Source organism: Diplotaxodon limnothrissa, linkage group LG15, assembly GCF_057381915.1.
Source record: "Diplotaxodon limnothrissa isolate DT_005_m linkage group LG15, D_limnothrissa_male_GT1.1, whole genome shotgun sequence".
NCBI classification, from domain to species: Eukaryota; Metazoa; Chordata; class Actinopteri; order Cichliformes; family Cichlidae; genus Diplotaxodon; species Diplotaxodon limnothrissa.
Window position 1 is genome coordinate 41,079,660 of NC_140610.1, and position 27,221 is coordinate 41,106,880.

The following is a 27,221-nucleotide window of genomic DNA, read 5'->3' on the forward strand; positions in this document are numbered from 1 at the left end:
TCGTTTTTACTGATCATTTTTTTCGCATGACCCCGGAGCACGCTCAGCTGAAAGAGCCATTTTAGCATCAGTGGAAATAATATCAGCAACAATTGTCTGTTTATCTCCGTTGCAGCACCGCTCTGTGTGCGTCTGCAATAAAACCTGCTTGTTGGATCCATGCACACAACCGACGTTTGACTTTGATATTTGGTGTGTATGCAGCCTTCAAGAGGTTGATCTTTTTAGTGCCCATTTAGAGAGAAATTACGCAGTGGATGGATGTCAGTAAATATAGATTTTCAACCTGAATTTTATTTCAATAAAAGATCCGATGTGTGATTTTAGTGATTCTGTGCAGAGATTTCTTCATCAATTAATTACTTCTTTTCTTTTTTGCTTCTGCAACTTATCTTCAAGTTGTTTCTGTCCATCCAGTCTCTTTCTAGGAGGTTTTCTACCTTGAAATATAAAATGGCACCAGGGTGGATGAGCTAGCTCGCTTCCAATAAGTTTGGGTGAAATGTAAAAATTTTCCAATTGACAATCGTCAGTCCAATAACCGACGACAGGCGATACATTTGCACATGCACAGACTTTTTGATGGACGGAGCAATGCAATCATGCACGGACTGATTTGCACGTTTAGAACACAGAAGAAGTCCAAACATGGACGAACGAATTGCCCAATTACAGACTGGAGGCGAAGGCGCAGATAGAAACGGACTGTTAGCTCAGCGAGGAGGTCGTAGGCGGAGAAGACGATCCACTGGTCTGGACAATGCATCTCCCAGTGAAGTCACGGAAATATCCTTGTATACCAGCCACAAGCACACCTCCAGGACGCATGTTCAACACCGCCGGTAATATTGTTAACCACCTCCGCAAACATTGCAGTAAACAGGAAACATGCTTGTTTTCCTGTCAAAGAATTTAAGTTTTGTTTGGAGGGAATGAAGCTACTCTTTGGATTATTCCTTTATTTATTTATTTGAGACTTAACGTTACATCGCAGCTGGAAGAGACGATTTTTAACTTGTTGTTTGGTCGAGTGTGTCAGACAGATAAACACTGGATCGGCCTGTAAACAGGGTACAGCAGAAAAAAGAAGCCAGTTTGTCTTTGTTTCCCTCCCCACCATTGTGTGTTTTGTTATTTAAATAAAACGCTTTTTTCTGAACATTGGCTACTGCTGTTCTTTCTTTCTGTCATGAGTTTGAGTAAATGAATCGCTGCTACGTTTGGGCGCACTCTGAGGAGGGTGCCGTTAAAACAGCGGTATTATTTATTTCTGTTGACTGCTTCAACCAACATTATCAACAAACTTACTTAAATAAATAAATGTTCCTTGTAAAACCCGTCGACGACAGTCGATATATTCGCCCAAACACCCAAACTTACCTACCAATAACTCCTTTGTCATTCTAAGGCCTCAGTCACAGCAGAGTAAAAATAGGACAGCAGCCTCCGACAAACACTACAGACTGATCGCATTGAATTTCTTTGCTGGCTGGGATCCACTGTAAGCAGTTGCGTTGACAAACTGGTTGCCCAGAGGTTCAGTGTGCAGAAACCTCAAAAGCACAGGTCACCTGGTGTGAGGCAGCCACAAGCTTTGCAATTAATTTCCATTTAATTTATAAACACAGAAGATTATTGTGACCAGCTGGAGTCAAAGAGCGAAACTCCACTCCATGAAATAATGAAACATTTATGGCAGAACTTTTACTGTAATTTGCACAAAGTTTAACACCGTAAAGCATTTCTTATTTTGCACTCAAGATGCGAGTGATAGTTGCCGCGTTGAGTGTTTATTCCTTTGGAAGGAGAGGGAAGGAGTCCGTAATTCACACAGCTGGATGTCTCAAAGCTGTGAGCAAAAAATCCCCAAACTTTGGCTCTGTCGTTTCGCTTTTTTACTCAGGCTTTCGAGCCAGGAGCATTTCCAGAATATTTTAAATGGAGCGGCGAGAATGCAGCAGGGGAGCCACAGGAAATCAGAATATTCAGTCAGAAATATTTAATAAGTGTGAAAAACTGGTGTAGCTCTAAATCCTGTTGCAGATTTACTATGTGAAAAGTGAAGCTGCATAAGAATGTTAACATGTTGTTGTTTGCAAAGTGAAAAAAACAGTGATTTAGGTAAGAAGCCGTGTCTGTCTGTTTTGCAATAGGTGTATCACAGTTAATTGTGGCATTATCGCAAACACATTACACAGAAATGCCAACTTGACTCTGTTTAATCAAACAGCTCAAAGCATCAAAGTCGGTTTGATGACAGCGACTGACTGCGACTGGTCCCAGAACTGCTCCCATCTTTGAAGCAATTTCAGAGACCAGTTGACTGCACACAGTTGCAACAACTGTGGCCGAACCCAGTCCATCACCTGGCTCCGACTGGACCTACCCGGTGTTGGAGAAGCAGTTCCACATGCCCTGGCCGTGGCTCCACAGCAGCCTGTTGAAGACGCGATTAAAAAGCCGGTAGAGGTGAAGGCTCTCCACGTCCGGCTCCTTCCAGATCCGCTGCAGCACTGAGCGCACATTGGTACGTACAATGTCCAGCACCTGAGTGATGGAGAGAGTGAGCGGGAGTTGGGGATGAAAAGGACAGAGAGGCTCAGGCTTGAATGGGAACATGAGGGAAAAGTAATGCTACACCTGTCATTTCTTTTCTCCTTCGTTTTTTAATCTCACCTTAAAATCAGCAATGACGGAGGCCAACACAGAGAGCAAACTTGCAATCGCATATATACACATAATGTGCATAAAGAAAGATAAAAATGATTTGAGCGGGTTTATCTCCGGATTCAGGCCTGTGGACTCGTGCAAGACTGCATGCAGAGACATGCAGCCTATTTCTCATTTGTGTGCTTTTAAGGCTCTTCTACAGGCAGGACACAAAGTGCCGGGGCAGACAGTGGAGAGCACGGCAGAGGACTAATTGCTGCACCAACGTCAGTCTTGGAGATAAGGTGTCAGAAGTTCCCGGGCGGTCTAAGGACACCTGCGCCAGCCTTCCGTCATCCCTTCTTCGTTTTCCCATCCCTCCCCACCTCGCTGACTTCTCTTCCTTCCTTTTCTTTCTCTTTTCACCCCGCTCAGAGTGCAGCACTGTGGCTCTTTTGACTTTGATTCCTCGCTCCTCATTACTGAAGTGCCCATCGGACGGTGTGTGTGTGCATGTGTGTTTGGGATGCGAAGAGGCAGATTTCCCAACAGCAATATGAGGCGAGTGAGACATGCATACACACTCAGCCAAACTGATAGATGAGTAAACACACACGGATATGTTTTGGTATGGTAATCAGATAGCAGAGCGGTGGGCGCTATGTTCCTGACCTCTGCCTGCTGCTCATTAGGCTGCTCCACTCCAAATAAAACATCAGCTCACACCACCGCAGCCCACAGCACTGGCTGAGAGATCACATCATTACTGACACGCCTACTGGATACCATTACATGTCTTGTCCCCTCTTGTGTTTTGTTTACATCCTATTTGGTGTGTCTGCCTCTCACTGTCTGACATGGTAATGATCTTCATGCTCGTCTTATTTTTTTCTCTCGCTCTCTGAAGTTTGATTTCGAGGTTATTTTTCGTGCTTTAAAAGTTGTACAAAAGCTTTCAGAGAAACAGGTAGGAGAGGTGACATCTTTGTCACATTCGCCGGTTTTAACAACGTCCATTCTGTACAAGGTGACAGCGCAGACCCGGCGCCGGCAAGGGCAGGCAATTTATGCAGGTGGCAAAAGAAAAACGGAGATCTTTTTGTTTTACAGTTCCAGGATTAACATATCCAAGAATGACGCCTCTGACAACAGTGTGTGAGGCACTGATTAGTATTTTGACGAGTATTTTTAAAAAGTTCTAATAACTAGACAAAGATCAGGTTTTGGGACGTTGCTCTCTGGAATTCAAAAGTCCACATTTCCGTCTGTCTTTGCAGATGGAAAAAAAAGCTACAACTTTATTTTTTATAACCGTCTCTTGTTGTTTGCTGGGATTGCCTTCTTGTCTGCTCCCAAAAGCAGTGATACTCAGTTGGCCCTAAATCCACCAGAAAGTGACAATTTGAAACAAAACAACGGGAGCTGATACAGACCTGGAGCCAAACTGTTCTATGAATGACGAGTCAGGTGACCTCGCTCGTCTGCACAGATTAAGAGGTTTGGTGTAAAAAAGCCCATTTGCGACTTTTTCGTATATGTATTTCTGGGAGTTCCTTTCTCAAGGTGCAAAATACGTAAGCGCACAAACTGATTTAGTAACCTTTACTTTTACTGGTAGTTGCACCTATTTTTATCTTTTTTTACTGACACGAACAAACTGGGCCTGGGTTTAGGAAACAGCGCAACCTTTGCTTGCTCTCACATGCCATTTCACATCTGGCTCTAACACTCACCTTCCGCTGTTTGGTTGAGTCCAGCTTCACCAGCCAGTAGGAGGCGACCTTTGGTTTATGATATTTCCAGTTATCCAGAATCTGTGGAAGAAAAGTAGGAGTTAACAAGGTAACCTTAAAACCTGCTACAGATTACCTGCAGAGAAGTTCAATTATTAATAACAGCCTCTGCATCGTTCCAACAAAAAACAAACCAAAACAGACTACATTGCTACTGCTGTCTCCCAGTAGCAGTCCATCATACCTCGGGGTTATTACCGTGTGTTAAAGGGCAGTTACTGTGCTGTGCAGTTCAGTCACAATAAGAAAGCATACGAGGCCAGGAATACACCTCCAGGGGGAAACAGATGCACCTTTTTGACTCCAGGGCAGGCGGGTCTTGGTCAAACTTATTCTGTAGAGATTCCCTGTCCACCTTAAGATACTATACAACAACTTATCACTGCCAAGTTAAAGAGTGCAGTGCCAGAGAACAGTTAAACCTGCACTTTTACAGTACTTTAAAACTGAGAGAGTATCTCAGAAAAGCTGTAAATAAGAAAAATGCACATAAAATATATCATTTACATGTAGCACAAAAGAGTTATAATGATAATAGATTTTTTACAGGTTATGACCCTGTGAGTCAAAAACCCTGGATGTGTTGTTATGCTCAAAAGCTGTCCTGGATATTGCAATGCACAAGCTCCCACTGCCAGCATTACTGTGTGACTAAAGGCACTGTTATTGTTGTCATGTTGACACAGTCTACATCTCCCCACTGGTGCACATACCTCACACGTATCGTGCTAGATCCCCTGCAAACACTGCTCCCATCGGGAAGCTGCAGCGCAAACTTTATGTGTACACACACACTCACACACACTCACGCTCAGAGTTGGGTTTCCATCATTTCAGAGGACATTACGTTGACTTTCCTTTACATTTACCCCGTCTATTACCTCTTGCCTGCCCCTGTCACCCTAACATTAAACCAAGTCTGCAGTTAAACTTGGACAATTTGCATTTTTATCCCCAAAAGAGAGACGAGTCCCCACAGTGTGACAGTATAAACATCTATTGCCCCCCTACACGAGTAACACATGTACACACCGTACACAGACAAACCAATGCAGCAAATAATTTGTTCACATTCTAGAAAGTTGCTTGTTTGCTTGTTTAGCTTTCTCTCTCAGTAAGAACCCAACAAACAAGGTGAGAAATTGGTTACCGCAGCACATCTAACGCTTCTTACGTTTTGGGTCTTTTTTTGTCTGGTAAGCTGCGTGCTCATTTGTCACAATGTGTTTTGTACAGGCACAAATTACCCTCAATTTCATCTTTTTATTGGTTCCAACGCCGGCAAAAGAGACGGTTCTGAATGAAAGATAAAGGAGCCAATTACATGGATACAAACACATCATTAGCCCAATTAGACCCAAGTTTAAATCACGGAAAGCAAAAAACGCCAAAGATTGTTTTCATGCCAAGTGAACACTCGTTTTCTCCTGAGGCAAAGAGTCAACAGTACAGGTGCAGCTGTTCGTCTGCGTTTCCACGGCGCTCTCATTAGGGTTCGTTAACAGTACAGGTGTGGCGGTAATTGTCTCCCACAACCCTGACACACCCAGATGTTACCCACACAGACACACACGCACACATTTTGCTTTAAGGTGTTTGTGTGAGAGCCACTAATAAGGTGCTGGTGGCTCGCCCTAACAACAAAAAAAAATGCTGTTAATTTTTCAAGAATTGTCACTTGTTTGTCCATTTTTACATGACTTACCTCAACATAATGAGCATTTAACTTTTGACATTTAATAAAGTGCCTGTCTGACCTCTCACATGATGGCCCAATTTTTTTTTTTTTTAACGTAGGCCTTGCTTGGATCCAGACCAACACTACATTTGCTTCTGTCGTTGTTACTTTATTGCATTTTAAGAATGTGGTTACTTTGCTTGATATATTTGTAAGTTTTATCCTCGAGCTTTGCATGGTTTGCATTTTATTACCTGGCTTGTGTAACTCTGTTTGAGAAACTATTATTATTGTTACTATCATTTGGAAAATGTGTGTATTAATCTCAATCTTTAGCTACCTGCACACAGATGCTGATTGTTTTAACAGATATTTAAAGAAAACAAAAGTATCCTTCATTGACCACTATTTTAAGTTCCTAACTCCTAGGTTTAGCTTTATGAGCCAATTTCTTTACATAAATTTGAGTAATAATTTGTAGCACAATCACACCTGTGAAAACACGAACACACCGGGATGTCCAGGCCTGACCAGAAGCAGAGGAGGAACTGATTGATACAAAGGGGCAGTGGGGAATAGCGCGGGGCGGTAAACTGTTCGACAGGTTGCTGCTGGGGTCGTTTGAAAGACAATGGGAACCGAGCCAGAGCAGACAGGCTATTGTGAGGGAAGTGAGGAGGTCACTTTTAGTTAGGCTGCACAGTGACCGCACCTGGTCACAGAGGGGCTCTGGGAATACCGCGAGTCTGGACTCCCGCTCGACACTACTCCGTGTTGTCTTCCACTTTATTTTTCTTACACGCAAAAATAACCTTTTGATTATTTTTGTGAATTATTTTCACATTTTGCACAATGGCGATCCTTGACTCACCTCGTCCAGCACACCCTCGGCCTCCTCTTCAGTTTTGCCCGGAAACCTAATCCTCATGGCGGTGAGCACTGCCAGGGTCTGACGCACCAGCTCTGCCTCCTGCTCTTTACTCCTCAGATTTATCAACGGATCGCCCTGCACACACGTAAAGGCAAAGCATTAAAACTCGACAAAAAAAAACAGCTTTTAATTTATAATATTGTGTAATCGGATGTGTTTATTAGGCCTAAAAAAATCGGGGGCATTACCAGATTATTTCTGTTATAATTACTCATTACTTAATGGTATTATGTTCTTGAACGTGACGAGAAAATTCTATTTTTGTTTTATTATCACATTTTGAGTTCTTCGGAGTTGCACTTGAATATATTAAGTTTTTAGCATTTATACATAATGACTAATGTATTTATACTGCTCACATTTTATATATGTGTTATAAATATATTATCAGTTATTATTTATTTCTATTTATCACAGTAAATTTAGCTTGAGATTTATGTGCTGCCAGTTTCACCAATAAATTTTGCTCCCGCCTGAGTTTCCGTAACGTTCAAAATAAGCTCAGTGAAATACAGCTCATTATGCTACAGCAGCGTATTCACTGCTAAACCTATATTTAGTTTCCTGTGCAGTTGAAGCTCGAGTGTGCAAGATGGTGAAAAACTGGGTGAAATTAGTGGATCTCATGTCATTTCGTATTCACGTGGAAGGACATTACGTGTTGTGGTGCTTGCTATGGCCTCTTTCAGGATGAAGGCTTTCCACTTTGTTCTGCTCTCAATGCCAAAACTCATTCGGCTCTATTTTATTTGATTCCACTGCATCCAAAGGTTACCAGGGCACTTTAAAAAAGGAAGGGGAATGGAGGAGACAGGTGGAAAGCAACAGATGGCAACATAATAGAAGGTTATTGTTGTGGGCTCCAGCGGGCCTATACAGTATTGACCGGACTGTTTAAACGATACTAAGCGGGTCTGGGTACAATATGTCAGAAAGGGTGAAAAGGGTAACGATATGATGGAATACGCACCTCCATCTTTAGTGATAAAGCTGTAGAGTAATTCTCGATTGTTTATTTTAATCCTAGCTGGAGCATTTTAGAACATTTCTTGTGACTGACAACTCGCGACATATTCTGAAGTCTAACCCTACTTTGCGTGCGTGCGTTGAGTATCTTACTATATTGGAGTGGATGGTCCCCAGGCTGTTGCTGTGAGGCACCCGGTGAGCGGAGCCGCTGCGGCTCAGCGAATGCGAGCGGAGCGTGGCGGAGCTCGGCCTGACGAGGGGTGTGGCCACGGGAACCGTAGGGGAAGGCCTGGTGGACAACGCCCGCACTTCATTTGGCGACGACAGGGAGGCGATGGAACGAGGGCACGAGATGGAGCGCCGGATTGGCCCAGAAAGCGACGGTGACGCGGACGGGGCAGTGCTCGTTTTGAGCGACTTGATTGGAGGTTTCCAGTGCATGCGGCCTGTAGAGAAACAGAAGAGACGGAAAGAGTAGTGGGGGAGGAGCTCACTGACTCGCTGTCACACTTCGGTTTCTTCTCTTCAGCCTGTCTCAGTGCCGCCGTCACTGTCAGGCTCTCTCCTCTGGTTTCTATCTGTCTCCGGGTGGCTTTGGAGATGAAGTGTGGCATTAAAACTCCCACAGCTGCACTCTGGCACACTGGCCCAGTGATCCACTGTGTGTGTTATTAACAACCGCAGCATGTGTAGCCAAAACCAGAAACTAAACATTAGTCCTGTCTGGTTTGGGGATGGATTAAAGAGCATGCCTCTGTCTGTCTCACACACACACACACACACACACACACACACACACACACACACACACACACATTAGATGAACACATGTACACAGATGGAAAATGAAGTAGAAAACCCACAGTGACACTTTCTATCACCCTTGAAACTCTTCCAGTTTGTCCACTAGCCAGTGTATTAGTGTGTGCTTTCTGCTGGTGCACTGTGTGTGTGTCTGACACCAAGTGTGCACACAAGTATGGGTGTGTTTGCGTGTGTCCATGTCGCCGCTAACCTTTCTGAGGATCGGCCATTGCCAAATGAGAGCATTATGTGGCTTAGCCGTAGCAGTCCTTTGGTGGCTTGGTATGGAGTAGGGCTTGGCAAGGTTGCCGTCTCTCTCTGCACACACATGCACACACACACATCCGTAGACGCTTTGTCCAAAAGTTGGGCTTTTTCATGGCTTTGTCCTTTACTTTGTAACAACTAGAATGAGCTCATGCAAGGGTCCTCTTTTTTTCTGGACTGGCAACCCATAATGCAACCAGGGATTTTTTTTTCTTTCCTTCCAAGGTCGCCACATAGGCTGCAGTGAAAGCTGCTCCCTTTCTCACTTCTGAGGGCTGAAAGTAAGTTGATGTATGCGACTTATGTGAAATTGAAGGAATGCTTGAGACTTATCACTCTAACTATAAAATAGACTATTTCAGCATTAAACTCAAGGTGTTTTCAAGGTGCACAACAAAGTCCTTTTTCTCTTTCTATAAAAATTCCTCCTTCTCTTCATCTCTGCCTCTGCTTTCACCTTCTATTCACTGGAACTGCACTGGTCAGGACACTTTTCTTCCCTCAAGTGCTTTTCAGCGCTGCAGCATTTGTGTATGTGTAGGTCCACGATTGTGAGACGTCTTTAGTGTGAGCAGCTCGGCAACAAAGATCCACGTTCGTCAAGTCACAGGCCACGGTCACTCTGCTTAGGCTTTAATTAGACGACGAGAAGGCTGATGAACACCTGTTCGCAGCACTTGCCAACTCAAACCACCAAACCTGACCTGCTTTGTTATTGAAGAGCGTGCACCACAGATGCTAATCAAATCAGCAGTTCTCGGCATTTGTGTGTGTCTGTGTAACTGGAAATGGGAATTTGCAAGTCTAAACGTGCTTTTTCACATGTTGATAAATTTGAAAGATACACCAGTGGGTGCACTGCGAAGCAAGTTCAACCTAACCAGGCTTTCCTTGGGTCAGCTGGCTTCACAAAACCTAAAATCCCAGTCACCGCCTTAAAAAACGTTCTTTGTTAAATTTGTGCGCTCACATAAAAGGGCGAGATTAACGCGTCACTCGACTCTTCCCTTGCAAAGTCCTCACCCCAATCCGAGAAATTATGAGAGGAATGGATGTTAGAGCAGAACATAAAAATACAACACTGTTGCTGCAAATAAGATTAGAGAGTAACGCTGCAGAAATTCACTTCTTTTGAAATCGCGATCATCACAGGAGCACCAAGAGCAGTAAAATAAATATACCAACTTGAGTTAATATATTTATTTTAGAGCTCTCGATGCATTCCTAATGCGACAGCTGCACATTAGAGCCCTGCAACTTTAAAGTGCATCCATTTAAACATTAAAGCTTACTCGCTTTGTTTAGCTCTGACACTCTCCTGTGGCCTAATAAAGAAGACGCTAAAATCACTTTAGTGAAATCCATTTCACTGATTGTACAGATAAAAAACCTACAAATGTATCTGATCAAAGATACATTAGCAGGCTTTGTAGGTTCTTTCCTAATCAGTGCTCTATTAGTTGTTATTGGGACACTATGAAAGAGCCAAGCATAAAAACATTCATGCATTATGCAAACATTTCTGTGACTGAATGAATGTACAGGACAGTATAACCAATGTAAAGCACAGTTTTCTCACTGCACAGTTTCAACTGGTGGTGCTACGGCTCAACAGGTTGCATATATAATAAAAAACATATTCATATAGTTTAAAAGAAACAGCCAGTGAAAAGGTGATTTTGAACTGAAACTCTGAACATAATCTTCTCTGGACCAGGTGATGCTTTCAGTATCAGTTACTATGGTGATCTACGAGGTAAAAAGAGAGCCACCTCTCTGAAATCTGTCTTAAAGCTCAATATAGCTCGCTAATCAATTAATCTCTCTTTGCAGTACATTGTATTCTAATTTTTGCCTCATAACTTTTGCACTGTCCACTTCCTGCTGTGACAAAACAAATTTCCCACGTGTGGGACTAATAAAGGTTATCTTATCTTATCTTATCTTATCCCTCAGGCTGCGTATCGTATGTCCTGAAATTCTAAGTGCAAAGGTCAGGACATACATGTCAGCTTTGTTATACATTATACATTAGTCCCACTGTATGATTCCAGTCTGACTATGACAGAGACTGAGATGTAAAGTAAATCCTGACAGAGCTGAAATTCAAACACAAAATATTAAAAATGTGCAAATATGTAGGCGTGCGACTGTTCACATTCACAAATCTCAAAAACAAGGTTGTTTTAGCAAGTAGGGTAATGCTCGTAATCAGACGGCTTCAGCTGAAAGAGGAAGAAATAAACAAACGGCAGAAAGAAAAGAGACGACTGAGAAAAGGGGAAGCGAGCGCAGAAGAAAGTAAACAAGGACAGATAACAGCTCCCTTTCTGTGGCGTTTGCATGTTCTCTCCAGGTACTCGGCTTCCTCCAAACACATGCAGTTAGTGGGGTTTAGGTCAAGTGATGATTCTAAACTGCCCATAGAGGTGAATGTGAGTGCAAATGGTTGTCTGTCTCTGTGTGTTAGCCCTGGTGACCTATGACCACGATAAGGACGAGCAGATGGATGGCTGCTTTCTGCATTAAACACGCTCTTAGACAACCTGCTCCTCTACCTGAGCGCTCAGCCAAGTTCTTCTCCTTGCTCTCGCCAAGGTCGTAGGAAACTTTCTTTTCCCCTCGCTTCTCTCCACTTCTTCTTCCTCCCGCCTTCCTCCTCTCCTCCTCCTCTTCCTCGTCTGAAGAGGAGCAGGAGTTATCGGCGCTGCTGCCGCTGGTGAAGTCGGCCAGGTAGTCTGGTCGCTGACGTCTTGGAGTCTGACTGCATTCTGGCATGCCGGTCAGGGGCTGGCAAGAGTACACAGATACAGGACGTATTTACACTCATACTATAGAGTAGAGTAGTATACATACATTCATAATTATACAGGAAAAAAAGAAAGACAGTTCACACATGGATACACACTCTTGCACACATAAACATCTTTTTTGCTTTTATCCTCCTGGGACGCTGCACTGAATTTATTTGCTTTTTAAAACCAAACCATCCAAAATGACCTCATTTTGGGAAAGCGTCCTCCTTCCAAAGGTCTGCGCCTCCACCAGAAGCTCACAAGGACAAAAGTGCAACGAGATAAACACACACACACATAAATATGAAGATGTTGAGACGTTGTCAGCCTCGCCTCACCCAAAGCTCATTACCATCTGTCACTGGGAGACCTGCCGGTGACACGGCCGGCCCGCATGCCCACACCTGTGCACGTAATTGCAGCCTCATTATGCACAAATACACAATCGCACACCTTCGCTGCTTTCTAAGCTGTCCCTATAAAAAGGAACATGGCTGGCTTCACGCGCAGAACAAATGTGGCCTGATTAGACACGTAAAGGTCGAGTTTAAAGTGAAGCAGCTTTTTGTAAATGCTGTAATTTTTTTTCTTTAACTAGTAAATTTGTTTGTGCAAATGAAAAAGCGAGAGCTCTGGAAACTTTTAAGAGCGCCTTTGACACCAACTTGCTGCTGTAATATCTGCTTCTGTAAGTATTTTCACCTAAACGTTCAGCTGTGATGCTTCACAGACGCAAGCTTTCTTTTGTTGCTTTGGTTTGTTTTACTTTTTGAGTTTATTAAATTTAGTGTGTGGAAAAGGACACGCTGAAAGCATTAATAAAGCATTTACACATCTGTTATTCAACAGTCAGCTCGGGCAATGCTGTCAGCCCACCCAAATTAATGGGCAGGAAGTGATCAGGGCTTACACAGCCACTGCTGGGTAGTAATGTGTGGGTGAGTGATGGAGGATAGAGACAGAGAGAGATTAAATACATGAGAGGAGAATAAAAGGGAAGATGGGAACATCAGATTGATGGGCTGAGAAATAAAGAGGAGGACAAGGTGAATCTGAGTATGGCAGATACAGAGAGGAGGCACTGAATAGATGGAGAGAAACGGAAATGAACATGGAGAGAAAGGGGCTCTTACAAGAGGACAGAGAGAAAAGGATGCGAGGTCAGACGGTGAATAAACAGTGGAGGGTAAAGACAAAGGGAGAGCCCTGAAAGGATGAGATGAGAGAGAAAATGTGTAAAGAGAGACGTGGGAGTGACTGGGTAAAATCAAGTGATGAGCTGAGGAGAGATGGTGACACGATAAGAGCCAACTGTGATGAGCTATATGTCAAAATTAGCAGAGTTGGGAGTAAGAAAGAGCAAAGAAAGTCAATAAGAGGAAAAAGGGGACGAAAACCCGAGGACACTTGCTCGCTTTCTTTGTGCCTTCCCGCTTCTCTTCTTCTCCACCTTTTGTTCTCTCTCCGCCTGAACATTTTTCCCCAACAATAACAAACCTAGCTTTGTTTCCTTCCCTCAGAAATCCTGTTCCTAATCCCTCTGCCTCGCTCCTGTTTTCTGGCTTTCGCACACTCGTCGGTTCAGTTTCACCAGATGGCTCGAGAGCGCTACACCCCAAGGAGCGAATCTATCCGTCACAGCGTTTTCTTTCCCTTCCTCTCGATGTCTCTCTCCGCGCGCTCGCTAACATCGAAATTGACGGGGCCCAAATTAATTTGGACAACAGCGATTGTGTCTGAACAAGTCCTCATTCCAGCTAAGGCCTCTCTAATGTGGCGCTGAACTGCCCTGTCGAGTCCCTAACACGCTCTAAGTGTTCCAGCCAATTTAGCTCTCGAATGAGGGATGGATGTAGATGTGCAGGAAGAGAAAGGGATGGAGAGGTGAAGGGAGGAGAGTGAAGCAAGGTGATGGAGGGAGTAATGTGCTGTCGTGGGAAATCGAGGGGGCGTATAGGTGCATGTGACAGAGAGAAAGAGGAAAAAGGGGGAGATAGACAGAAAGAAACATAGCAGGGAGAGAGTGAGAGAGACAGCCTGACAGCTCTCCCCTAAGGGAGTTGGGTCTTTTCTTTGGGCCTCTATCTGATTCTTTTCTTTTCTTCCTAACCCAAGACCCCCTCCTCTTTATTTTTCTGAATCACGTCCTATGTGCTTTCCGTGGGCGTTAGCTCTAGGCATTTGACTACCTGCCACCCTCTTCCCTCCCTCTTTCTGCCTCTGTCACTCTTCTTTGCACATTTTTTTAAGGGCCTCTGATGCATGTGGCCCCTATTCTCCCTATTCTCTCCTAGCTTATGTGTCTTCTCTCTCTCACCCACCTTAGGGCCTCTTTGCCTGGAGGATTTGCCCATCAGCTTCTCGTCGTCCAACTCGCACTGTTCCAGCAGATCCAGGATGTCCTCTTCCTACACAAAGAAAACACGAGATGAGAATATGGCAAAGGTGCTGATTTCGGTAAACAGAGCTTAACAGGGTAGTTAAAACCTCGAGGAGGCACTGATAAAGTTTAATAGGAATGCTTTGATATTTCACACTTTATTGCTTTGAAGTCAAAAGTGTTTTTAAGCAAACTTAAATCATCAAAAAAGAAGAAGAGATGAAAAAGTTTAACTTCAGAGCCATGCGAGCCTTATCTGGGAGCGAGGGTTAGAAGCGAGGCCCCGGCTGAGCACGCACTGCTCGCTGGCAGCGCTCGTGAAGGCAGCGTCATGGCGGTCGCCAGTACACTGAAGCCTTGGCCATTTGGCTATTGCTGAAATGCAGGCAAAGGTGATTAATGTTGCTTCATGGCTGCGACATAACAAGCTCCCACTTGCTGCTCAAATGCAGATGAAAAGTGATTGTTTTCTCTCAGATAAGCCATCAAGCTGCTTTCGGGGTTTGCGAAAAGGTCAGTGTGCCCCTGGCTCACAGTGTTGGTGAGTGTGTGAACATTTACAGTGGCATACTTCACTGTCTGGAAGACTTTGGACTTTATGGTAAAGGTATGCATCACTGGGTTCATACAGTTTGTAAGTTTTCGCTTTTTTCTGATTGCCATGCGGCTTTTCGGTTCGGTTGTTTTGGCGAATTGTCACTGTGCAGTTATAGAAGCTGCTCAGACAGCTGAGACAGAGCCACGTGCAGATTTACAATTCTTCATCAAAGCCTCGTAATTTAAGAAGCCCGGTAAAAGAAAAAGGAGAGCTAACAGGTAACTGCTGAGTTATTTAGGGCTTGTGTCCATATATTTTCTCTGGCAGAAAACAGGCAGGACGCTGAGGAGCTCCATCAAACAAAGCACCCCGTCACTGTGTGTGGGTTTTGTTTCCATGACAACAATATCCTGACAATATATCGCCGCTCCATGCATTGTCATGTGACAGAAAAGCATCACTCCTTTGCGTTTTATTTTTGAAGCATAAAATGGACACAGCAGGGACAAACTTCTCCTTCGTTGTCTTGGTTATCGGGGTGACTAGTACTGTATGACACGCTTCCTGAAAGGCAGCAGAAGTGAGAACGCCAGTGCCTTTCTGAAAAGTTCTGAAAAGGTCCCGAAGCGTCTGCAAAAAACGTCAGAGTGCTCTGAAAATGACGCCGCGTGCAGGGCTTTCTCCCCAGCCTGCTGCATTTGCTCTTTCATCATTAGAGTGACTGAAAAAAGACAGACTGAGATGAATATGCTGTATGAACACAGTCAACTCCATCATTTTAAGCTGTATTTAAGTTTTTCATGATAACAACATTCAGTGTTGCGGGACGTCTATTGCAGTGAATGTTGAAACGCTGTTTATATTGTGGCTTTACTTTGCATTGCTCTGATAAATTCATTTACAACTTGCAGCCATTTCTATGCAGTAAAGAGCATGCCAACTCAATGCTCGCCTCCTTTCACGAGGTGAGCGCTTCCCCACCCACAGTAGTTTTAAAATCACTGAAGGACCATTACCTTGTTAAATTTCACCAAAGCAGATTACATGGATGCTTTCAAATGCTTTACAGTACGTGGGAAAACCAAATCTGACGCATATACAGAATTTAAGAGAAGCTGAGAGCTATTTAGCTTTTCTTAAGTACTTTTGTTAAGAGTTTATAAAACTGTGAAATTTAGGCTGCGACCTGCTACACTGTCACTACTCAGCTTTTTGTTCCTACTTTACTCCCAAAATAAACATTTTCAGCCGTGTGCCTGTGTGCATGTTACGTAAGCTGCATGTTATAGTACTGCACTACCAATGGTCTCTGTCCGTGTCGGATCCATGTAGGATAATAAACTGTATTTTACAAACACAGTACTTTTTATGTCACTGGACAACAAATTGTGTAACGCAGAGGTCTTTAGGACTACCCTTTTCCCCCTTTTTAACACTGCAATTTGCTTTTAAATATTAGATACAGCGAGACTTACATGTTCTTACCATTCTTGTATTCATTTCATATATTTGCACCCCTGACCGCTTTCATGGGCTCTGCAATTGCTCTGAAGTGCTTGGAGACATCTTGTGCAGTTTGTATACTTGTGCTGTTCTGTTTCATTGGCAGAGCTCCTCAGGCAAACTGAGCGTGCATCTGCTTTACATCCTTTTTTTCCAGTCAGTATCCAAGTGAAACAGTTGCAGGATTAGGAAGACGTCACCTGAGCGCACAGGGAAACACTGGCAGCTAAGATAGACGAGAGGACTAACAGCCCGACTCATACCTGTTCCACCTAACTGTAATCAGAAAAGGAATAAAGGTGAGCCGAACCCAGTGGAAACCAGTGCAACCTGTGGCTGGGCAGTCTGTAGCACAGTGGTCCAAGTCAGGAGGGTGCTCTACAGTCAATCAGCATGTTTACAATGCAGGTTTTACTTTCCTTTGATCGTGTGACAATCCATGACATTTTTCAATTCGTGGCCCCAAGAAGCCCTCAAAGGCAGCAAACGTGAGTCTTGCAGGTACAGCGTCTGTCAAACATGATAAATGGCATGCTGGCAAATAACCTCTGGCTTATTTTAAATAAAAAAAATGCCTGAGGTAGCAGGCAGTGCTTGCCAGATGATGAATTCATAAACATGCAAAACACGAGATATTATTTATGTTACCAATAATAATGGTTTTGTTTCAAGTAAAGCTTAAGATGAGTAGATTTAAATTAGATTTAAATTTGGTCTATAATTTGTTGGCCAACGACACAATCTTTTTGTGGTTTTACCACTCTACATCATCACAGTGGATTTTAAATCAAATAATCATCGTGTCACTGGAGTGCAGGCTTTCTGGATTCATTTCAGTGAGTTTGACACACATGTTAATACACAGTCTCGTTATTAACTAAATTTACTGGCAAAACTGACAGAAATTAATTACAAGGATTGTTTTTAATACTTGTACTAATGCTAATCCTCTGCAGTCATCATTCTGGCTCATGTTGGTTTTATCTCACAGGCCGTGTACAGCCTCTTTTCTTGTGTGTAACTAGTGGTTTGCACTTATAAACCTCTGTTGTCACTGATGAATGCGTCTCTTGGTCATAGACTCTGGCAGTGAAACGTGTAGGTCCTTAAGAACATTTTTGACTTTGTTATATGTTGTTTTTTTCCTAATCATTGAAATAATTCTGTCATCATGCACTTTAGCTGTTCTCTGTGATCTGTGGGTGTTGCTGAGCTGATCAATGCATTCATTGCATTTAAGAACGCGTCAGGGAGCAGGCCTTACCTGGATATGAACCTGATTGTCAGTCCATTTTCCAATTAAATTTGAGTCTTTGAGACTACAGTATTGCATATAAAAATGTCTGTAATAATTGTAGATTAATGGACGTTTGTAAAATCTGCTGAATTAAAGCTAAAAGTCTTCACTTCAATGAAATGTTGATTGCTTGATTTAAATTCCACTCTTGGTGGTGTACGCCACGCTGTGGAGGCAAAAATACAAAAATTGTGCCTTTGTCCAAACAATTATGGACATGGCTCTGTACTCAAAATTGTAAACTTTCAGTTAAAGAAGTTTTAGCGTGGTTAATCTGGGCCAGAGGTGCTTAACTCATAGATACACTAAGAGTGAATATGGTTAAAAAAGGCACAGAAATGTGTACTGTCAGCTATGAAAACAAGTAGAGCAGGTGTGTCAAGCTCAGTTTACATCGCGGGCCACATACAGCCCACTTTGACCCTAAGTGGGCGAGGCCAGTGAAACTCTGACTTTCTGTCAGTTACAAGTTACATGTTTAATGTTTTTCTACATGATAAAGAAAAAGCTGCTGTGACAAAGAAAGAAATCTCTCAGCTCGACTCTTTGGACTGAAATTGTAAGAAACAAATGAGTAAAATGACAGAATAGGTTCTGGTAGCTCAATGCCCAGACTGTCCAGGGTTTTAGTTTTAACTGTAGAAACTTCTACAGCAGAAACGGAAAAACAATCTTTTTCAAAAAAAACCTGAAACTTTTCTGTTTTTCACAAAGTTGCAAAGGTTTTATTAAAGGCATAGCTAAGCGTATTGCAATTTGCCCTAATTTGTAAAAGTTAAAGTTTCTTCTGTACTGAACAGCAGAAATTAGGATCTCAGAAACGCACAGAGATCGAGCTGTGCAGGAAGTGCAGCCAAAGCAAGAGGGAATCCATGACGATGTGCGAAGCGTAGTTTTGGGCTATTTAGCTGCTGGTTCAGTGAATTTTGGTCAGAAAGTGACAAAAACCTGCAGTTTCAGAATCTGTGAGATGACGCTTTCAGCATCTGGCGGCATGTCTGTGTTCATGCTGTCAGGTGAACAGACGGATCTGCGTTTTGTGTTTTTCCAGGTCAGGGACAAGTTCCTGCCCCAAGTGGAGGAGTTTAAGTATCTCGGGGTCTTGTTCACAAGTGACGGCAGAAGGAAGCGGGAGACAGACAGATTGGTGCTGCAGCTGCAGTGATGCAGACGCTGTACTGGTCCGTCGAGTTGATTTACCGGTCGAGCTACGTCCCTACCCTCACCTACAGTCACGAGCTGTGGGTAGTGACCGAAAGAACAAGATCACGGATGCAAGCGGCAGAAATGAGCTTCCTCCGAAGGGTGGCTGGCCTCTCCCTTAGAGATAGGGTGAGAAGTTCAGCCATCCGGGAGGGGCTCAGAGTAGAGCCGCTGCTCCTCCACATCGAAAGGAGCCAGCTGAGGTGGTTCGGGCATCTGACAAGGATGCCTCCTGGGCGCCTCCTGGGCGAGGTGCTCCAGGCACGTCCCACCGGGAGGAGGCCCCGGGGCAGACCCAGGACGTGCTGGAGAGATTATATCTCTCGGCTGGCCTGGGAACGCCTTGGTATTCCCCCGGACAAGCTGGAGAAGGTGGCTGGGGAGAGGGAGGTCTGGGCCTCTTTGCCAACACGTTCTCACTCCCAAAGCGTAACATTTTACGCTAGGTGACAAATCGTCACCATATTACGTTTTCGGCTACCCACCACGTTCCTAAATGACGACCTCGGAAAAAGAGGAAATATGAGAACCGTCTGGACTGAACCTACACATGTTCGCTCTTTTTCTTCAAATCGCTTAGAAACACGCTATTTAACATCATTAAAGTCCTGGTTAAGGTCAGGAATAAGGTTATGGTCAGGGCTAGGGATAAGGTTAGGTTTAGGGCTGGAATACAGGGCTGGAACGTCTACTACCGCGGGAGCGTCATTGCACTGGATTCCAGCCATAACCCGCCGCGTACCATAAGAACGCCGAAGGTCTCCTTTTGCGTTCCTCAGGAACGCCGCGGGACGTGACAAAACGTCGACATGTTACGCCTCGGGAGTGAGAACGCTCTGTCTTTGCTTAGGCTGCTGCCCCCCCAACCCGCAGAAGAAGATGGATGGATGGTATTTACATGCTCTTTTTGCTGTTTTAGCTTTTTGGTGGTTGTTGAAATGGTTTTGTGGGCTTTTGGATGAGATTCTGACGTTTCTGTGAAAACCACACGCTTCTATATTTAAATAACAGATCTGGCGGTAATTCCAGATGTTCTCCCTCTCGCCTCCAGTACTGGGGGCATTGGGGTTCAACAAGTTAATTGTTTATTGCTTAATTACTTTGTGTTGTATAAATGGCCATATGGGAGGTTTTTATCAGTAGGAAAAGCTGTGAAACTTGTGAAAAAGCAGTTAAAAGTGCAAAATTTGTGCTTGTGCTTGTTGTGGTGAGCGGCAGATTCAACAAGTTAAGAATCATAAATGGCTTTAAACGCACATTCAGATTCATTTAAACAATCAGAAACCCAGAGTCACTGAAATGCAGCCAGACGCTGCTCATTTTACATCTTCACGTGTTTCTTCCATTTTTCCCGACCGGCTCCCGTCTCTTTGTACCACAACACTTCCTGTCTTGGAAACGCCCCCTTCCTTCTTTCACATGATTATCCCGTATGATCCCAATCTGCCTTTGCATTTGATTGGCTGCATGGTGTGCCCATCTAAGCAGAGCTAAGGAATGATGTCTCAAAGAAAAAAAGCAACATCACGAGTAATGAAACTCCCTGATAAATTAAGTTTTTAATGCTAATCTAACTTAAACCAGTCTGGAGGTATTTTCATTTTTACACACTTTCTATTTGGTTCTCTTTAAATTCTGTTTGATTTAATTTAGACTGTCAAACAGTCTCAGCCGCTGACAATGACAGAACAGCTCTGGCTTCTCTCAGTCTCTCTTTCTCATTTTGTTATGCTTGGTTTAACACTTGTTGGGAAGCTTTTGTTTACAGTAACATAACAAGTTGTCATCTCTTCGAATGACATTATCTTCCTTTCACTTGTCTCTCAGCTGCTCTGCTAGGTGTGTTTTGCAAAGGGCACACAATAAAACAAAGAACAGAAATGGAAGGGAGGGAAACTAGTAGAGCCATGCACGACAGCAGACGCATGCACACGGAGCTAAAAAGAAAGCTCACTAATTTAGCATTTGAATCGTAATGATACGACCAATAACTATGAAATATACACCCACCATCTACTTTGTTAAGCACACCTGTAAAAATGCTTGATAAGGTTAATATCCAGCAATTAAGTGCATTTAAGCAGAAAAAGGCAAAGTCAGAGGAGAATGGCTGGTTTGCTTCGATCTGATAGGAAGGCAACAGTAACTCAGATAACTACGGGTTACAACCAAGTTCAGAAATGCAAAAGAGCATCTCTGAACATCACATCACATCAAAACCTGAAGCAGGTGGGCTACAGCAGCAGAAGACCGCACCGGGTGCCATCCTGTCATATAAGAACAGCACGGGATCACAAACATCATCGGAGAAAATTGTACAAATAATAAACGTTCTGATGCTTGACGATTTCTGTAGCACAGTGTTGTTTAAACACTCTAGCCATTGTTTCTGACCACGTCCATCTCTTCATGACCACAGTGGATCCATCGTCTGATGGCCAACAGGATAACGTGCTGTGGCACAAAACTCTAAAACATCTTATTCTGGTTTCACTGAGTTCACTGTATCCAAATGTCCTGCACGATTACCAGATCCCAGTCCAACAGAGCACCTTTGGGATTTGGTGAAACATACGACGTAAATCACGGATGCTGATGAGAAAAAAACTGTGACGCAACCATGTCAAGGTAGACCAAAACCTTTGGGGATTTTTTTAGCACCTTGATGAACTAAAGCAGTTCTGAAGGCCAAAGGGGTCCAACCTGGTGCTAACAAGGTGTACCTATTAAAGTGGCTGGTTAGTGTGTAACAATTTATAAGGGACAAGCAGCAAACTTCGTGTTGCCGAGTCACGCCTTACAGTGAGTCTGCTCCATCTGTGAGCTGACTATTGAAAATTGGCGTGCTTTATGTTTTCTGTGGGGGAATAATGAAAGTGTGGGGAAAGCCAGTTGGCAATTGTCAAGAAATGTGTACATGCTAATGCAGTTTTCTGAATAGGTCCAAAGTTGACACTGTGCATAGAAGAATAACATTTCAGACCGTCTGTGGGTAACTTTCATTCTCTCCATTCTGTGTTAATTCTTCTCTACTAGTGCGACGTACCTATTAAAGTGGCAGAGTAGTGACTAAACATAGAGCTTGGCTCCACGAGCCGCCTCCCCCACTGCTTTTAGAAAGGTACCTGAAAACACCCGCAGACTCTCTCAAAACTAGAGGAAATGTTTAAACATAAGGCAAGAAAACGTTTGCATAAGATGTGTTTTTTGTGCTCTGATGAATATCATACTGCAGTTCAGGAACATCTTTTTCCCCATAAATGGTTCAGATTAGTATCTCACACTCTGTCTCTGAATAAGGACAGTCGAGTTGTCACTCATGATCGTGTTATTAGATAGGAAACACAAAAGCAACACTCGCTGCCTTTATATTTTGTTTCGGCTCTGACCAGTCTTTGATTGACATCTCTAAAAATGCTCTGCAGAGATTTCCATTCTTTAAAGGACACACAATAAGTTTTTGAAAAAAAAAAAAACACTGCGACAGGGTGCAAACTGCTGAGGCAGTTTCCACAAAAGCTCCGATGGCTCCATATGACAGTACTTTGATATGTACTTGTAATGTCAATACTACTGTCAAAAATATCCACATTCTGCACAGTATTCACTTCTGCTATTCAGTTGCCAAACGCAGTTAAGGCTTTTTTGTTCTATCTGCATCATTCCTCCTCATCATTGCTTCTTCGCTCCGTGTTTTTAAATATCCCACGGTTCCCTCCCCTGTGTCTTTTCATTCCATTGATTTGTTCCTCTTGAATACATAACCAGACATGAAAACCAAAAATTGCCCCTTTCTCTCCATTTTTTTGTACTCTAGTCAAGTCAAAACAATAGTAACAAAACAACTCTCTATCAGTGTCTCACCATCTTTTTTACTCTATGACTATATTATCCTCCGCTCATCGTTCCTTCATCTCCCATTCTCATCTTTCTGATGTAGATCAGCTGTTGTCCTCTCTTCATACCTTTACCTTCAAAGCTTAACTGAAGATGCATTCCTCCTGATACTGCAGAGTGCTGGTATTCATAAGCATACAATGACTTTTACAATTTCATAAGTGCATGACGGCACAAGCTTCTGAGTGTATATACCTACACATATATGTGTGTAAGTGCGATAAATATGTAATCAAACTGCATAAAAATGCATTGAAATGTGTGGCCAGCAACTTGGTTAACCTTTGCAGAAAGGAAGAAACGTAGGAAAACACAGAAGAAGAAAGAGGAAGTAAATAAAGTAATAAAAGTGACATTGTTGTTTGCTTTTAAAAGCTCATGTGCACAACATAATGAATATTTGTGAAAAGGCTGAATGACAGTGGAAAGGTAGAGAGGAGAAGAAGGACGTATTTTCAGGTGTTCTAACAAATACCAAGGGCTGCGGCACACTTTCGCACTATTTGTGCATCCTTTTTGTCTCTATGGGCAGAATCTTAATAGAAATGTGTGTGTGCTTCTTTTCTTTTACGTTTGCTTGTCCACAAGTGTCTGAATATGTTTGTGTGTGGGCTTCTGCAGTTTTCTTTGCTTGTGTGCGTGTGTGAGTCCGTGACAGTCTGCCACTGACGTACGTGCCTTCATTCGTTTCAGAGGATTATTCATTTCCTTTTGAAGTGAGGCAGCTCGCCCGGCGAGGAAGGTCTGAAAGGCGGCCGAGAGCAGGCTTTCATACTTTTCCAACAGCAGCTTGTCGTCTGGGGGGTAAATACGTCTGTGGACCGCAGAGAAGGAGGGAGAAAGGAGAAGAGAGTGAAGACGAGGTGAGGAACAATGGACAAAGGAAAGGGGAAAATGAAGGGAAATGATGGGTCACAAATGGGGTCATAAAAGTAGAAGGTGAGAGAGACGGAGTGGAAGAATGAGAAAAAGGGTGGTTCAGGTTAAGGAAAAGAGGGATATGGGGTGGAAAGAGAAGCCGTGAAATATTCAGGAAGTCAGTGGGGGTAAAAAAAAAAATGGAAAAGGGGTAAAGAGATTTAGAGAGACAAAGAAAATAAAAAAAGAACAGGGATAGAAAGAAAGATAAAGATGAGGCACAATAATTGGTGGGAGAGACAGAAAGGTCAAGGTGCAGCAAGTGCAGAGAAAGACAAACAAAAGGTGAGAGTGAAGGAGGAGGAAGGAGGCAGCAAAGAGCAAATACAGACAGAAGAATATTAATGAGACCTTAAGTGAAGAAACTGCATGAACATCAGTCAATCTTTTCACTCGGTGCATTAATACAACAGCTTTCTACACGCTGTACACCGACGTGTGCACGAGCTTCACTGTGTTTGCAGTCTTTGCTAATGCGCCCATTCACACATTCACATTTGTGCCCTTAAGACTAAAATAACAGTGCTCGGTGTTTATCCAAGGCCTGAGGGGATTAGAACAATGCCTGGTTACCCTCATAATACATCTGCAAACTCCCAATGCCATCGCTTTAGCCATTAAGTCAAAACAAGGTTATTGATTTAATCAAGATAAGAACTGGCCTTAGTTATTGCAAAAGCATGAATGTAGTCTGGCGTCTGCACAGACGATATTAAGTGCTAAACTCCCCTCAAGTTGGTTAGAAAAACACTCACAAGCACAGACCTGTGATTAAAAGAGAAAACTATAGAGATGAATGAAGTCACAGCAAGGACACAGCAGTGGAAAATGTTCTACCATGGCACAATGACAGGCCGGCTCTTTTTAAATATTGATTAATAGGCTTTGAGCTACTCACAGATACACGTGTATGTGTAGCAGATTTCTGTGTAATGCCACATAAAGCTGAACTATTTAATTGGACCAAAGCCGTTACCCAGTATTATGCAAACAGGTACATTGATTGTGAGACCTGAGATAAAGCTGCCATTTGAATCCCATCCCTTGAATTCACTATATGTGAGACTTCTCAGTTTCTAGGGTGCATGTAATGGTTCTTTTCATTCCCAAGACACATTTTTATAACGGTCACATAAACGAAAATGGATTCATAACATATGAAAAGAGCCAGAACGTTTCAAAGAGCGTCATGAATCACTCGACTGAGAAGCTTAAGGTGAGGCACTATAATAGTGGGTGTTAACTGCTCAGTCTTTTTGGCAGCGTCTATCTCTGAGCAAATGGACGTTTTACGTGGGGGTGACCTCTCACTATTGTTTAACTAAAACGTTTGCTGGGCCTTACTTTCAGTCCTCAACTGGAGTTAAAGAAAAACTAACATCTGAAACTCTACTGAATAAAAACATTTGATTTGGTCAACAGGTCTTTAAAGTTTGCTGTCGCCAGACATTTAAAGGGGCCCGTTCACTCTGGGAGTGTGAACCACATCCCAGAGTGCGCAAAAGATACAAACAGCAGGCAGACAGGGCTTTATCCACTCGCATTAAGTCGACAGTGCAAAAAAACCTGTCTAAAAACGAGCATTTAGAGTAGTCTGATGTCTGAGGGTCTGCTCACGGGGATTACTGTAGAGCCATGTGAAAAAAGCAAGTGAAAACCTAAATGCACGCCATGATTCAATAGCTCACAGAACCACTTTAGCAGCAATAAGTTGAAGTAATTGTTTTCTGTATGACTTTATCAGTCTCTCACATCACTGTGGAGGAATTTTGGCCCACTCTTCTTTATGATGTTGCTTCAGCTGATTGAGGGTCTGCTCAGCATTTCAATCGGGTTGTCTGCTGTGGATTTGGTGGGATCGCTGTTGCATTGCCCAGTTTAGGCCGAGGGACGGGCCAGCTATCACCACTTTGGTTTTGTCTGTGTAAAGGAAGTTGGTCTACAAGTCTTTTATCTCCGAAACTTTCTTTTTCACATTAATTTACATATGCTGACCTTTTATTTCTATTCTTTATTTTAATATGAGCATTCTCAACTGTAAGCGTACCTCTTTGTGCTATGCACACATATATATATATTACATGTATATATAAAACACAAGCTGTACCCTTTAAAGAATCCTAACTGAAGAGCAAATACCTGCTGGGTTTCCCTCGGATCACGGTCATTGTCTGTACCTGATACAGTTTCATCTAATAGCACAATGTAAGTCAGTTCATTACCCAAACTCATCTAATGAGAAGCACTGTGTTAATCAGACTTCAGCGTTGTGCAGGGACACTATTTGAATGCTAAGAGGTCTTTACCAGGGTGCTCCAGACAGACGCCAGCCTGCCTGATTGACTGTCTGACTGCCTGTCGAAAAATAGGAAGGAGGTGACAGCACTTCATGCAGGCCTGGATCAGCATTCAAAATTCACCAGCCATTCACTCAAGTGATGAGTCAAGAAGTCACTTAGAGTTGGGAAGACAGCAAGAAGGGTGTGTGTTGTGTGTGTGAGCCAGTTGTGACTGTTTGTCTTTGTTTTTGTGTGTAAGTGGGTGAATGAGGAACATACTGGGAGAGAAAAGCGAGGCGGGGGGGGGGGGTGGGGGGTGGGGGGGGTATGTGTTGGATTAAGGCAGGAAGAGACACAGAGGGAGGAAAGAGCATTAACAATTTATAAGGGACAAGCAGCAAATCTGAACTTTGTGTTGCTGAGTCATGCTGTAAGGTGAATCTGCTCCATCTGTGAGCTGACTATTAAAAATTGACATGCTTAATGTCTTCCAGTGTCCCTGCTGGATTTCGGGGGGAGATAAAAGTGTGGGGAAAAGCCGGCTGCCATTTGTCAAGAAAGGTGTACACTAAAGTAACTTTGTTGTGCACACTGTGCATAGAAGAATAACAATTTGATCCTTGTTCCTACACATCACTGGACAGCTTTCATTCTCGTCATTCGTTCAGTCAGTTCTTCTCTCCAAACAATAGATTCGCTTTTGGTTGTTCTTTCTGCAACAGCTTTATTTGTTTTCCTGAGAGCCTGGCACTCTCGAGATGACCCCCATAAATGTAAGAGCACTGGCACAAGTACAGTGGGTGGTGTTCCTGGAGGGAGAGGCTCTTCGCCCCAGTTGTCTGCCTCTTTCCTACCTGTAGTTCCCCAGATGTTGCTTTTCATGCTCCTCCCTTGAAATCTGCTTGCGAACCTGCGCCAGCCGCTCTTTCTAAACATAAGAGAAGAGCAAAGAGACAAATGACAACTTCTTCCAGATGAAAGTCAGTGCCAACAAAACAATATATTCTATTAGAGGCAAAGACAGAATGAATTCCTGCAAGAAAGAAAAGAGTCTCACTCATCAATGACTCATAATTTAGTCCATTTACTCTTTTATTAGTATGTTACAAAGGTGTAATTGTGGAGCTCAGTTGGCCAATTTGGCATAAAGACGAAAGGAGGGGACCACTTTCCTACCAGCACTGCAATCTCATTTAGCTCTAAGCAGCGTGTGCCTTTCATAGATCCAAACCTGGTCTCACACTTCAGCCATAACGGCACTCGAAAACGAAGCGATGCCCTTTTTCTAAAAGGTGCCTTTCTGCCATCTTTCCTCATTCC

General features: G+C 43.3%; 1 protein-coding gene across 1 annotated transcript in view; it reads right to left on the reverse strand.

Annotated features, from left to right (window-relative positions):
• The window catches only part of ttll7 (tubulin tyrosine ligase-like family, member 7), a 67,827-nt gene that overhangs the window by 9,484 nt on the left and 31,122 nt on the right, over positions 1–27,221 (reverse strand). Inside the window, exons 11-18 of the mRNA XM_085373550.1 lie at positions 26,756–26,829; positions 23,383–23,518; positions 14,208–14,294; positions 11,650–11,881; positions 8,171–8,466; positions 6,992–7,126; positions 4,383–4,463; positions 2,387–2,547 (exon numbers count right to left, since the gene is read on the reverse strand). Of these exons, the coding sequence (XP_085229676.1) occupies positions 2,387–2,547; positions 4,383–4,463; positions 6,992–7,126; positions 8,171–8,466; positions 11,650–11,881; positions 14,208–14,294; positions 23,383–23,518; positions 26,756–26,829 (1,202 nt within the window). The remainder of the gene's footprint in view (positions 1–2,386; positions 2,548–4,382; positions 4,464–6,991; positions 7,127–8,170; positions 8,467–11,649; positions 11,882–14,207; positions 14,295–23,382; positions 23,519–26,755; positions 26,830–27,221) is intronic.